The sequence below is a fragment of the Ammodytes marinus genome (assembly GCF_949987685.1).
Source record: "Ammodytes marinus genome assembly, chromosome: 8".
Classification (NCBI taxonomy): domain Eukaryota; kingdom Metazoa; phylum Chordata; class Actinopteri; order Uranoscopiformes; family Ammodytidae; genus Ammodytes; species Ammodytes marinus.
Genome location: NC_137212.1, coordinates 28,482,859 through 28,497,408, shown reverse-complemented (window position 1 = coordinate 28,497,408; position 14,550 = coordinate 28,482,859). Strand labels below are relative to the sequence as shown.

At 40.2% G+C, this 14,550-nt stretch overlaps 1 protein-coding gene across 1 annotated transcript in view; it reads left to right on the top strand.

Moving 5' to 3' along the window:
• Positions 1–2,876: 2,876 nt before the first annotated feature.
• Positions 2,877–14,550, top strand: part of LOC307254237 (cyclin-dependent kinase-like 5) — a gene marked incomplete at its 3' end in the record, with an annotated part of 33,865 nt that continues 22,191 nt past the window's right edge. Inside the window, exons 1-3 of the mRNA XM_080032530.1 lie at positions 2,877–2,983; positions 5,114–5,342; positions 7,782–7,816. Coding sequence (XP_079888656.1) covers positions 5,279–5,342; positions 7,782–7,816 — 99 coding nt within the window. The 5' untranslated portion in view covers positions 2,877–2,983; positions 5,114–5,278. The remainder of the gene's footprint in view (positions 2,984–5,113; positions 5,343–7,781; positions 7,817–14,550) is intronic.

The following is a 14,550-nucleotide window of genomic DNA, read 5'->3' as shown; positions in this document are numbered from 1 at the left end:
TCCAAACTCAAATCCATGACAATGTTTCAATAGAGTAAATTAAAATTAATACAAATTTAAAGTCAGACTGATGCAATTCAAAGTGATTAAGTTGGCTAATGTGAGGGAGAAAAACCGTATCACTGAATTATATCCTAATATATATTATATATATATTTTTTTTTGCTTTTTATTTGAAATTGTATTACAGTTTTTCAAGATATTGGTACATTGTTCCATTCAGCGGTGCCTTTTTCCAAACAGCTCACGAACAGTCCTTAACAGGAGTTAGCTTATTTTGTCTAATATAAATATAATTAATTAATAATTAATATCTAGTATTCATAACCATGTATAATCATGTGTGATTCATTTGCAATGTTAAAGGTAATTTAATTTAATTATAATTGTACAATGACACCTCATCAAAACCAAACATTTTCATAGGAACTTCTGACATGCAGTCCTCTACAGTGATTGCCAAGCATCCAGCATTTGTTGCATCAAGCAATGACATTAGCTTATGTGACCTGGGATCTGCATACTGAACCACAGTACTACATTGAATTGTGGCAACAACAAACTTTAAAAAAGTACAGAAATTAAATAGCAAATGTGCTAAATGTGTGCAAGCAATGTGTGTGGAACACTATAGCTACAGTGTATACAAGAGACTATAATTAAATATATTAGAATAATAGATAAAAACACTGAAATTAATTTCTTGTTGGTGACACTCCTATGTCAACAGGACAGGGGTTTACTGTAAAAATAGGAAGTACGTCACCACATTAGCCAAGAAGCAGAACATGACTCAGAGTCTCTGTCCCATGTCAGTTTCAAACTCTTGTGTTTTCCCCCACCCACATTTTTCTATAAAGTCTAGCTCATTCTGAACACATCAAACAAAAGTCACAATATTCATATGGGTTCTCATAAAAACTCTAGAAAATAAAATATATATTCCATAAAAGCACGTGGCTCGTGTTTAAATGACTGCCATATAGCTCTCTTTATGGATTCACTAAGACAGTGTTAACTTAAAATACAATAAAGTACAGTTACTGAAGTCAAGTTTGGTTTGAATGCAAGGAAAGTTCCAAGGTAACTTAGAACAGCTAGGTCAAAACAATTCAGAGGGATTTATCTGGCAGATCTTACTTTTAAAATTAAGATTCGGATCATCTGATCATCTCATTAAAACACAAGGAATGGATTAAACTACCTAACATTGTGTAACTAAAAGTAGCTCTGCCTCCATCATTGGCTAAAGTAAAATGCCACTTACATTAATGCAACAGTATTGTATAAATAATTTAATAAAACAAAAATACAGTATATGATAGAAATAGAAATGACAGTTGACATTTTTCTGCATTTTACATTTGATACTTTATTTTGTATGATAACTTTGAACTTGGTGCTTTTTACTTTTTTTACATTGTTGTTTTGCTTTTTATATTATTTATTTCATATTTTATTTATTATATTTATTTTATATATTTATGTAATACCAGCTTTAAAAAAAACACTATCAGAATAGATTTACTGATACAGACATGCTAAGCTGCTGGTTATTTTTAATATACAATACGCATGTAATTTATTCACAAATAGGTCTATTTGCAAGTCGTTATAATTATAGATATCCAAATCAATCTTGAAATATTAAGTCCATCTTAAGTACTTTAGTATCTCGCTCCAGAGAAACACCTGGAATAGATATCGTAACGCCAAGCTCTTGGGTTCATTTATTCAGTTCTCGCTTCATCCTGCAGGTGGCGGTATGGTATTATCGTACAGTGAGTGTCAACAGCTCAGATTTGATTTTGGTCGTGGATACTGGATACCATAGATATTATGTAAAAGTACATGACATACAGTACACATACAATAAACCAACCCTCTTTTTGTTGTTGTTTTGTACTCATTAGATGTAGCCTATTAATGTAACCTAATATTTAATTTAACCAAAGACGGGGGTTTGAGTGGGTTAGGGTTAGGGGTTGATGTGAAATTCATGTGATCACAAAAAAAACATATCAAATCAAAGCCCTCTTGGCATGTTACTCAGTAGTGGGTTATTTATGTTATTCAGACCCTTAGTTCATGATCGTTTATCTGAGCTGTGTGATCAGTGAGGAAATTAATTGAAATTGAACACAACACATGTGTGCGTGGATGAATAGAATAGAATAGAATAGAATAGAATAGAATAGAATAGGCCTAGTCTTTATTTTCATCGTAGGCTACATGTACAATGGAATTGGATGGAGTCCCATCAGTGCAAATATAAGAAAAGTGCATAACAGGTATATAAATATATAAATATAAAGACACTCTGAAACACTGACTATATGTAGGTTTGACACGTGTGAACTCATCTATAGTCTACCATTGACACAGTTTGTTGTTGAGCTTTACATTTCTTTTTTTATCTGCACAATTTCATAAAACTACACATAGGCTTCGTCTTGAAGCATCCTTAATATAGGCTAATTGGGAGCACTTGAGCAAGGCACACTTAGCCTAGGCACATTTTTTCTGTCTCTGAATTGTGTTTGCATCCTCCATAATGGAAAGTCCCATGCACTTCGGCGTGGTCTGGGCTTTGGATGAACTGTGAACACATAGCCTACTGAACGCGGGGTGTGATCTTGTGAATTATGTAATTGAGAAATAAGAACAATAATATCCCACCTCGCCTCATACGAAACACCCTCGTCGGTGCCCCGCAAAAACAGCGAGCGCCCCCTCCCTGATTGGCCGTTCTGCTCTCTGGTTGGTCCGAGACAAGGGGGGCGTTGTGACAAGCGAGCATTCCAAGCGTTGTCATTGGTCGTCGCCACGCCGCTCAGACCCCGTTGCCAGGTGATGATGTGCTTGCAGCTTGTCAACCGCACGATCCAGTTACTGTAGCTGCCTGCTGCTGCTGCAATGAAAATACCTCCGTTGGTGGGTGGATGTGGATGTACGGGCCTGGTTCCATCGTTCCTCTGACTGAGTGAGTACTTTATTTTATCACGTTATAGATAAACACATTTGTCAGCTCGTGAGTGGAGCTTGAATATGTTGAAGTGCGCGAGCTCTCAGGAAGAGAATGGGCAACGTTCCTAAATATTGAGGTTTTTATTATTGTTTTTTTTTTAGCTCCTTTTTTTGTATTTTTGTTTTATCTGTTTGTGAATCTGACAAGAGCCACTAGCAACACAACGAGCGAGCTTCATGTGAGCGTGAGTCCGGGCTGGAGGCACGTTCGTGTCAGGCACGCAGCACTAAGTTGGCCCGAGCGCAGCCATATGTTGTTGGACTTGTTGGATTTATTGCCGCTGCTCTGCATTGAAAACAATGTGGGAGCCACAGCCAGTCATTCGATGACACACACACACACACACACACACACACACACACACACACACACACACACACACACAGACACACACACACACACACACACACACACACACACACACACACACACACACACACACACACACACACACACACACACAAACAATCATTTGCCTGTGTGAGTGTGTGTTGTGAAAGATGTTTCACTAGACAGACATTTACATACAGAAATTATTTCCACTTTTCCTTTTCAATAGGCTATAATGCACCATCTTCCCATACCTGTAAATGTGATGGTGGTTGTTGCTCTGAAGTGGCTAACAGTGTAGACACATGACTTCGAATGGCAGTGGTGTTTTAAGCTGGGTAGCTTGTTTTTGCCAAAAAATAAAAATAAACACATACAAATGCATCACAACTGTGTCCAATCTAAGTGATTGTAAAGCCAATCCAGGCATAGATAGTGCACTGATCCTACGTGGAGTTTTTTTAAAGGTGTTTTTTTCTCAGTCCATTACCACGCATGAGTCATTCTGTTGATAGAGAGACCAAGTATATGATCCACAGCACAGCATTGCCTAGTGCATTCCTGTTCATATTAGCCTTCTAGGTCTGGGCCTGGAGAGGAGTTGGCTGAAAAAAAAATAAAAAATGCTCCGTGAAAACAATAGGCTGCATGCCTCTGATATATGGAGGCTGTGAAAGCAGGCGAAAGAAGGGGGGCAATCACTCTATCACACTCATGTTTCAGAGGAACTGAGTGACCAATAAAAAAAAAGGCATTTTTATTTCTGTAGACATCCCCCCCCCCACCCCCTGCAGCTGCTCTAGTGTGTATACCAGTGTTGATTAAGGGTTTGGACTAAGCCGTATAGAGGAGTAATAGGCCGCACGGCGATGTTTAGTGTTCTGGGAGATGGAGTTTATTTTGGTGCCGAGGTTTTGCATACTGATGAGCATGCTCCTGTGCCCCCACAGCATCGTAGGAGACTGGCAGTGTGTGAGTAAAGGCTATACGCTAGTCCTCCAGCTTTTCTTTTTCCAGCGAGGAGGGGGATGAAATGGAAAAAAAAGTGGTATCTGGAGACCTGTCTGATTCAATAAGAGGAAAGAGTGTGTGGATAGCAGAGGAGGAGATGCCTCCATCACATTGAGACATTGTGTGGTGCTGCCGCGCTCTCCGGAAGAGGTTTGAGGAACTAATGAGTGTTCAGGAATGCTTTCTCTTCCCGATGACATGTGAATGACTATTTACTTTTTTTTATGTTAAAGGGGCACGCCACAGATTTGACACATAAAGGCACATTACTTGTCATTGAGAGTGCTACTGAGCTTGTGAAAACAGCTGACTGATTTCTACTGTGGCTCTTGAGGGACTGGATCATTCAGAAGTCTGACATTGAGATGTCTTCAACGGGCAGGGAAGGTGTTATGAAATTGCATTCTGGGATTTGTAAGGTGCAATGTTTTTCTGAAGTGTTGTGTGACCCATTCAAGAGACAAAGTCAGGATATTTACACCTCTGCTGCTTCGATTCCCACTGTCCTTTTTGACTCTTGAGTAACTAAATGGTGCTACATCCTAGAAAAATATATATTTTTTCTTTCCTGAAGAATGTTTTTTGAAAAACACATAATAGTCCTGTCAGTCGCCACATTGAAAAATAACTTTATTGCCATTTTGTTATCAGCAGATAGAGGAAGCACACTAGAAATAAAGTGAGGAAATTATAATATATATCAATATATGTCTGATTGTATGATTTGCTACATTTTTCTTGCAGGTGAAAGCGTGCCATTGAAGAAGACAATGTGTGGGATACTATGGCGTACAGCTGGCCCATGCCCCTGGGGAGCCGGCAGCTGGCCGCCCCGTGCCATCCTGTAGCTGGGCCCGCTCTGCCTGCCTGCCTCCATGCACCTCACCCCTCCTCCTCCCTTTTGACTTGATGAAGTTCCCTGACCTCGGTGATGTGATGAATAAATTTGAAGTCCTTGGGATCGTGGGTGAAGGTGAGAGTTCTCAGCTAATGCCACTGCCAAAACGTACTAATGTTATGTGTCTGACTGCTGCTCTGGTGGTGCACTCTAGTCTTCAGCTTTTTCCACTTTTCAGTGAGCACTCATTTGATTGTCGAGGGCAACTTTTGACATTTTGATTCGTTAGAAATCATTTTTACACTGGGGAAAACTCCATGTTAAAATGCTCCTGTGTTGTTAGAAATGAAAAGGGTTTTCTTCTGATTCCGTTTCTTTGCTGTATATATCAATAGGACAAGGGGGATGTAGTTCAAATCCTTCGAAATGCCTCTCGCAGCTTCCCTTTTTTATTTATTTTTTTTCCCCCTCCCTGAGCCCTTGGTTTATATATAGTGGCAGAGGCCCTGGGGCGAGGCCACCCACTTGTCCCAGTTTTGTACACCCCACATCCTAGAAGTTTTTATAACATGCAATGTGTGTGTGTGTGTATAACCTGTCACTAAAGAACACAGGGACAGTCTGAGCTGGATTCAGAAGGCTGAGTGCCTGTCTAAAGATGAGTCGCTCTGAAAGGAAGTCATCACTTTGCTTTTTTGTACCACACACATTACGTAAACTGTAGAGCTGAAGTGAAGTTTTTTTTTTGTTAGCGTAGCTCTGCCTTTGCACTCATGGCACAGTGCGCTCCACTTGATCCATCCCTCATAGATTTGTCCCCAGTGATCTTGAGGTCAGTCAATGTTGTTAATCATTTAGGACTAAGTGCAGGGTGTATAGGCTCATCCGGGCAAGTATAAAAGCTCACAGGGTCCCATGTAAAATATACCCAGTTCTTCATATGAGATGGTGATTGAATGGTTTGCTGTTTATAGCAAATGAATATACTGTACATGCTATTTTAGTGTAATGCCATCATGTCGTAACGAATTTGCCTTCAAGGACAATTAAAAAATAAAAATAATAATTTGCACTGCTTTTAAATGCCTTTGGGAAATACCAAAAACCGTCAGCTGAAAAAGAACAAATCATTCTTAAAGGTGACGTAAGCGGTTTATTTATGTTAATATAAGTGTTAAATCGCTCTTTATTCATACAGTGATCACTTATATGATGTGCGCGTTTCATAAAGCCGATCTTTCAGTCAGCTGCTCTGCATGTAATCGGCTAATAAACCTTTTGTCGGATCCCGAAATTAATATCCAAGAGAGAACACTACAAACCGAAACCCGTCTCACTCATGGTCTCGCTGCCGGTGCACGCCAGAGCGACAGATGGGTGAATGTTTATGCGCCTACAATGGCGGAGCAGGTAAAAATCTTTCCCAATGTCTGTTTTGATGGTTTTTATCACACTTATGGATCTGAGATGATGCTAGATAACTTGCTGCTTGAAGACCGCAGAGCATTAATGTGGTGACGTAGGGACGAGCGAGGGGACTGCTAACTGCAGTAACTGACAGGAAGTTAGCCAAAAGGACCATTCCGCTTACAGCACCTTTAATATTTTTCTGTTCATTTGACACTTGAATTCAGAGCAGCCTTCCAGCAGCCATTTCTCTATTTTGCCATGCTTTACATTCAGTGAACATGGGGCTCATTTACAAAACAGTTTGTGCACACAACTGCATCGTCGTGAAATCATATTAAAAGTACCTTCTAGTTGATTGTCATGAATGAAAATAAACTTATATCATAATTTCCCAGAATTACGGACTTAATGAGTCAAGACATACAAAACTAACCGTCTGGTCTTAAATGTTTTTTGTGTCCCCCCCAAAACCGGCTGTAGGGCAACAACATATGGTACATTACACACTTTCAGTCTTTAAATGTAGCTGTACTGCGTTAAGAAACAGAGTGAATGTGTATTAAGCAGCTTCCTGAGGGGAGTAAAGGACTTCTTGCAGCAGTGATGTGCTGTTGAAGGAGCAGTTTGTCATATGTCTGGGCTGCTCAGCCCAAGAATTCCTCCTGGACCCTTGGGGGTGGGGGGGGGGGGGATTAGTGTGTGTGCCACTGCCAGGGTCGATACCATCTCAACTACAGTAGCTCACCAACACTTGTGTCCTACTTTCTAGGCCACCTGTCCTTTTTTCATGGTGGATTTGGTCATGAAAACATATGAGAAAACATTTTAGAAATAACGATTTAAAACTCCTTTCTTCACTTTATAGCAACATGGGGAAATAAAAAGTTCTAGACTTTCTTAGCACCTTTTAGGATTGTTGGCTAGGTAAGCTAATGTGAGAATGGGAGGCTCTCTTAACCGACCTAGTATTTGTTTAAGAATGACTCATGTTTGAATTGTTAATGACAGATTTTGAAACAGATTTCATGCTGTTATAATTAATATTTCATGTGGTCTAAGTGATGTAGCTCAACTTGAAGTGCCCATTTAGTTGTTTTAATATTATTCAGGAAAGGATCAGCTGTGGTTAATCCCATTTAAATATGCGGTTTGTTTCTTTTTTAGGTGCCTATGGCGTCGTATTGAAGTGCCGACACAAGGTAAGATTTTATATATTATTTTCATATCGTCGCCGCAGTCTGTTGTTACATATTGGTAAACCATTCCGATCCAAACCTTATCTTGTTGTATTATGTATTTCATGTTATATACTGTACATTGTGTTTTACCAGAAAGTCGATAAAGGTGTAGGATTTTATATGTCCCTTACTGTCAACGAATGGCTGTGAAAAGGCCAAAACCAACAATTCATTGATTTTATTAACAAGTATTGTGCGTGTGTATTCAAAGTCTGACACATCTTATTCCATTGTTGTTAAAATATATATATATTAAAAACACATTAGTTAAATAGCCACACTGTTGCACTAGTGGAAATGTCCACTCATCACTGTGTGTCTATTGTTTGTGTTGTGTTGAGTGAATCCCACACACACTGTGCGTGCTGCTGAAAATACTCACCAGTGCACCAAATGTGTACTAATCCGCAACTAAAATAGTCCCCGACAATCATACTATTTCCTCCTGTTGGAGTAAGATTAGCTACAAACTACTTTTCCTCTTTTATTTTGGAAAAATATTATTTTAGCCTCTATTTTTATTAAATCAAATTTTATTTTGGTGTGTTATTTTTGTAAGATGTAAATGCCAGCAAGCCACATGCAGGCTGTCAGACAAACACATTGTGGGTTGGGCCTTTTTTAGTGTTGACAATAGCAAATCTATAGACTCCCCCGCCTTGTCCTTCAGGGTGGAGCGGGTGGAGTGTCCCCATGAGTGTTTGTCTGAAGTAATGTATGAAGCAAGTGGTTTACATGCACCTGGTCACTCCACTTTAATGTACAGCAGTTGGTCCTGTGCCTTAGATGAACTCTTGCCGCCTGTGGCTCCCGTGGACTTCTGGGTAATGAGTTGTAGTCCTCATTGCCTCTGCCGGGATTCATCACGGAGAAACTTCTGCTTTGTATGGCAACACATGTTTTAGTTTCTATCAAGGTGGTTAACACAAGAATTAGGAAACTAAAGCAAAATAATATTGAAATAAATAAACAGCAGGGCTGCTGAAAGCAGACAACCCACACTGCAGTAATAGCTTTGTCATCCCGGCCCATTTAAAGGGAAGAGGCTGTGCCAAGAACTGATGGCAATCCAGCATGAATAAGAGAACACTAACTGCCTCCTACTTTCTTAGATCCACAGGAAACAGACACAAATGCTTTCTGAGCCTTCCTCCTCCATACCCTTCATGTTCTTCTTGCTCTGCGTTGGCTGTGAATTTGCCTTCATTACAATGTTAACTGCAGCAATGACCCGACTCAGTGTACCCATTAGCCAGGTTTCTAATGCGAGCACGTTAACTTAACTGTCAGAATTGTTAAAGATGCCACGCAGCACCAGATTTTTTTTCTCGAAACCAGATGTTAAGCAGGCACTCAGGGCTGGGGGAAGAGACAAAAAGCCCCCCGCTGGAAGCCGGAATCACAGCCTATAATTACCAGGCTTTATTGTTCACAGTGATTGATCCCGGGCATAGGCTGCTGCAAATGCCAATAGTCTCCATTTGACACAACACACAACTCACTTCAATAGAGCTCGGTTCGCTCCACACAACAGACGGTGGCTGTTATTTCCTCTGCGTCTCTCTTCTCACTGGGCTCATTTGTGCGAAAATAGGCCGCCGCCGCCGCCGTAATCGAAAATATTTATCATCCTTGATGGAAATAGTGGCTTGTTCAACGTCTGAAAAGTTTTATCAGAGCAGTTGATATTCAAGCCAGACAGATAGAGTAGGCCTACATCAGCTAGTCCTATAGTTGTGTAGTATAAAAAAATATTGCCCAATATCGTATAATCGATTTTCATATCTGCTTTGTATTAAATTCTTAAACATTAGAATCCAGTTTTATTAAAGAATGATCAGCATATTCTCATATGTCTACAGTTCATCTTTGCTGCTTAATGGTGTATCTTTACTTATTAAGATGTAGCACATGAAACAAGCCCAGTATCTATTGACTCTCTGGTAATAAGGTGTGTCTTTATTTGGAAGGTCTTTTTTAATGAGCTGATGTCACTTCATATTATTTCTCTGGCATTTCAAAGGAATAACAAGACTGACATTATGCTCCTCTTCTGCGGTCCCTGTGCGCGCTGGAAATTCCATAATATATGCAGTTTTGATAGCATATCTGTTGGTAACTTTATTGTCTGACTGCTAACTGAATTCTCTGGCTGTGGATCAATATGGACCAGTGCCATATGGAAAATATTGTATTGTTAGTGTGAATGAACGGACATGTTTTTTTTCTTCAAGGGGCTATCTCACAGATCCATGCTGCATAATTATGTGTGCATACACATGGACGTGGGCACACAGTCGAACACACACACTTCATGCACCGACACCCACACCCACACACATGCGCGCACACACACGCACGCGCACACACACACACACACACACACACACACACACACACACACACACACACACACATACACACACACACACACTTACAAAGCAGAATAGCACACGATCTTACTGAGGGTTTGTTGGTGCTGTGACTATGGGCATGGGAGTGCACTGGCCGGAGAAAATGGCTGTTTGTGTGTGTTAACTGCTGCTGAGCCGCAGCTGCTCCTGCTCACGGCGGAACATACTTATTTCCTCCAGTGACACGCCCCATACACAATACATGTATTTTAAAAGGAATAATTAGATCCCTAAAAATATCTGCCTACGCATATAGAAAGGATGGAAGTGCTTTCACTAATTTTCACACAATGGAATCTATTTCAGAAGCTGCTGGCTTGCAGCGTGTGCATGCTTTACAACATGTGAACACAGACTGGAGAGTCAGCCGAGCTCAGTGTGATATAAGGAAGTGACATTGGAGACAAGGGTCTGATCAAAGGGGTTTTTCCACGACATCATTTGTAGGTATAATTGTTTCAGTGTGTTTTCAGTCATGGTCGAAGCAGAACAAGTATAAATGTACGATTTACATAATTGTTCATAAGCCCAACATCATACCTCACAAATGCGATTACATTAGTCCTATGTGTGCTAACATAGGCTTGTATTGCTGAGAATATATACAGTGTATGGGAGAGTACTGTAGGGAGAATGAGTCTTTGCGTCCCCGCCATCAGAATAACGGGCCTTCTATCTTGAAGTCCATAATAGGCTTGTATTCACGTTAAAAGATGATTTACATTGAGTAAGCCAGGGTCTTGTGCAATCATTATGACACCAGATTCTAATAGCAGGATACAGTCTGAATGTAACATGAGGTTGATGTGACTCATCGATGTCCAGTCATTGTTGTTACCTGGTACAGGGACGCAGCTACTGTGTTGTGCCTGCTGCTTTCACTAATGTTTTTCTACCTCTCCTGCCTCACTCAGTCATCTGTCATCTTGCCCAAAATGTTGCAACAGTGATTTGATAAGGAGAGCACCCGGACTCCAACTGCTAAAATGCTGCCATGTCAAATGGGTTGAGCACAAGCCTTTTGTCTTGTAGTGGAGGCCTAATCTTTTATTCATCTTTTTTTGCCCATGTAAAGGGATCACCAGAAGTACACGTTTGGTTTCACTAATTCTTTTTTAAAGCCCACTGTTTAATGGGAATCCTGTGTTTTATTGGGGTGGGTTGACAGATTATGATCAAACAACAATCAGGGATGCTGCAGCTTCCTTTTTGCCAATTGATCTACATGCAGGCTCTCAGTTCTTTTATTTTCATGCCTGGCAAAAGCCTGTAAATTATGCTTATTTATTGTGTCATTAATTAGCTTTTTTTTGTTACTGGACTCCATCATACTTCCAGCCTCAGGGAGGATAACATGCAGCTGTTTTTTAAAAAGTTCAAGCTCTAACAGCCTTACCAATATAAGGCCATGGATGTTTCGACATGCTGGAGGCGTGCGCAGCTGAATTGATGGTAATGCTAGTCGGTCCAGTACTTTGGCGCCAGTCTGAAATAACTCAAAAACTATTGGATGGATTGTCATGACATTTGATACCGACAGGCAGGGTCCCTAGAGAATGAATAATAACATAACAGCACTATATGTAGTGTAATGGTTCAACACTTCTCATTTACTACAAATCTTGATTCTAATCGACTCATACACACAACATTGTCTTTGGTCGCTGCTAGTGCGTGTGTTTTATTCAACATTTTGTTGAGCATATGGTGCTTTGTTACAGTTTTTGCCGATTGCTTACACACATGTTGCAGACTTTGGCCCACTGTGTCAAAACTTAACACACAGGCCGAATGAGACAAAGCACATGGAGATAAACTTATAACTTATACGGCAAAATGAAACTCTTGAAACAAAACCTAACAATCCCATTTCAAAACTGTTTTTAGCATCAAAACAATACACACACGCACCTTTGAATTACTCTTTCCAAACAGCAACAACACACAGATGTGCTTTATGCAAAACACAGCTGTATTCAGTACTTTGGATGGTTTTTGATTTTAGAAGTCTCATACTGATTTTTTTCGTGAAAGATTGATTCACTGCAGCTCATCTAGACATATGAAAATAAAAATAAAAAAGCTTCTGGGAAAAAAAAGTGTATTTTGCAATGTCATGGTTTTGGCAAACAAAAAAACCAATAGGTAGGATGCACTTCAAGAAGCAATTCAGTGTGTCACTACTATACTGTAAACTCTGAAACAAATACGAGAAAATTAAAAAAATAAGTGTTGTAAGGAATGGGGCAGGAGGATTATTATATTATTATTATTAATTATAACCCTTTGGATACCGCCTCACGCTTGCGTCTGGCCACATCGCCTCATCGACATCACATGCAATTTCATCCTTTGAGAGCCAACAGCAAAAAATATTCCTGATATCCAGTCTAAATGACCTAATTATGGAGCTATTGTGTAGTTGGGCTGGACTTTCTGCCCAGGCTCCTACATTGATAGGCCATGATCTATAACATGGTCCACTATAGTGACCCTGTCTCCGTCTGTTGCCTTCTTTGTCCTCGTCCTCCTACCGCTCTCTCTTGTCCTCTTCCCCTGACTCTTACTGTCTCACAAAGAAGCTGAGCTCACCTGAAGTCTATTTGTAATGCTAAGGCACACACTGATTGGTATTCAATTAGCTTTATTTTGTACATTTCATGTGTGTAAGTCTGTGTGCTTTTCCAAGTTTGGTTGTGTTTAGTATTTTACATAGATGTGTTTTCCCAATGATTGCAGGAGATTTCATTTTTGAACAATGTGTCTTGTGTAAAAAACTGTGTGTAGTGTTTTGCAAGAAGTGTTTTGGAGAATTTCAAACACAGTGCAAAGCATATTTTGTGTTTGTGGGGTTGGTGCTTGTGTTTAGGGCATGGTCACCAAAGTTAGAGGTTGTGATGCTTTGGGCCTAGCAACCACTATCAGTGTGTAAGCATTAGGCAAAAACTGTAATTGACTGTGTAGACGAAACTGAGAATATCAGTAGCGAGGGCAGAAAGCAGCCTCTCGGCTCACTCCAGTTTGACCTTCAGTTCATTGACACATGTTGCATGTTTGCCTGGGGTAAATTACAGAGCCAGCCCACCTACGCATGGCTCCCACAGCAAATCATTAGTGCACTACAACTGTCCTTATTTCTCATGCTGTAGTAATGAAGAACGTTTTCAGATTTTTTTTTTTTTTACCATATTTTTTGCCATTTTTCATGCTTTATTGATAGTGTTAAGAGACAGAGGTGAAATGGGGCAGAGAGGGGAGTGACATGCAGAGAACGACCGCGGGCGGGAATCGAACCCGGATCTGCTGCTGGGCCCGGCCCGGGACACACACACACACACCCTACCAACTGAGCTAAGGGAACCCCCACGTTTTCAGATTCTTATGGTTGACTCAGCACTGTGTTTAAACTACATGTAGGTCTACTGAATGTTTATTCATGTGTTCGTGTGTATATATAATGTGGCTCACAGTTCAGGAGTTTACCTTGTGTTATATGAAACTGGGCTGTTTTGTGTTCATGCAAATACACAGTAACATCCGATGGATATTGGTCTCTTTGTTTTAAACAGCAACAAGATGATGCTTAATCTCAAACTGTAGTGTATATTGAAAAAGAAACTACATAACAATGGAAATTGGTTGTAATTTTTTCCATCAGTGTCCTTGAACTGTGGCACTTTCTTTCTGTTGTTCACCAGTTCCACTGTTGGACCGGTTGATTTGCATACAAACCACTTTTGTGTTTAAATTAAACTCACCTTTGAAGTAGGTCAAACACAAAGACTTCTCTCTAGCAGCTGATCTGAGGCTAGTGCATGGCCATGGGCAGTTCTTTAGCATGCGGGCACTATGGGACATGTAGGAGAGAGAGGGTAAACATAGCCGCGGCTCTGTGTGTGTATTTGTTTTAGCGTGGAACACCTCTTAGGAATGCATAGTACACACAGCGTCATCCTGAAGTTGCTTATCATCCCCATGAACTGCTTTCCCAAACCACTCTTGACTACACTGAGGTAAAACATTGACAGCATCCGGAACCTGTGTCTCCTCAGTCACACTTTGAAATGATTTAGTTTGGGAGATTTGAAAGCATTGAATCATGGGTATTTTATATATATTTTTTAAATTGATTATAGAAGGTGTTATGGAATAAAACTTCTGCATGAAAAGCCCTGGCCCCTCACTGCGGAGGTGTTCTGGCAGCATTGTGTTTGGATCCCTGCCAGAGTCAGACACGTTTAAAAATGCACTCCTTAAAGTAGTTTGCATCATTGAGTAAGT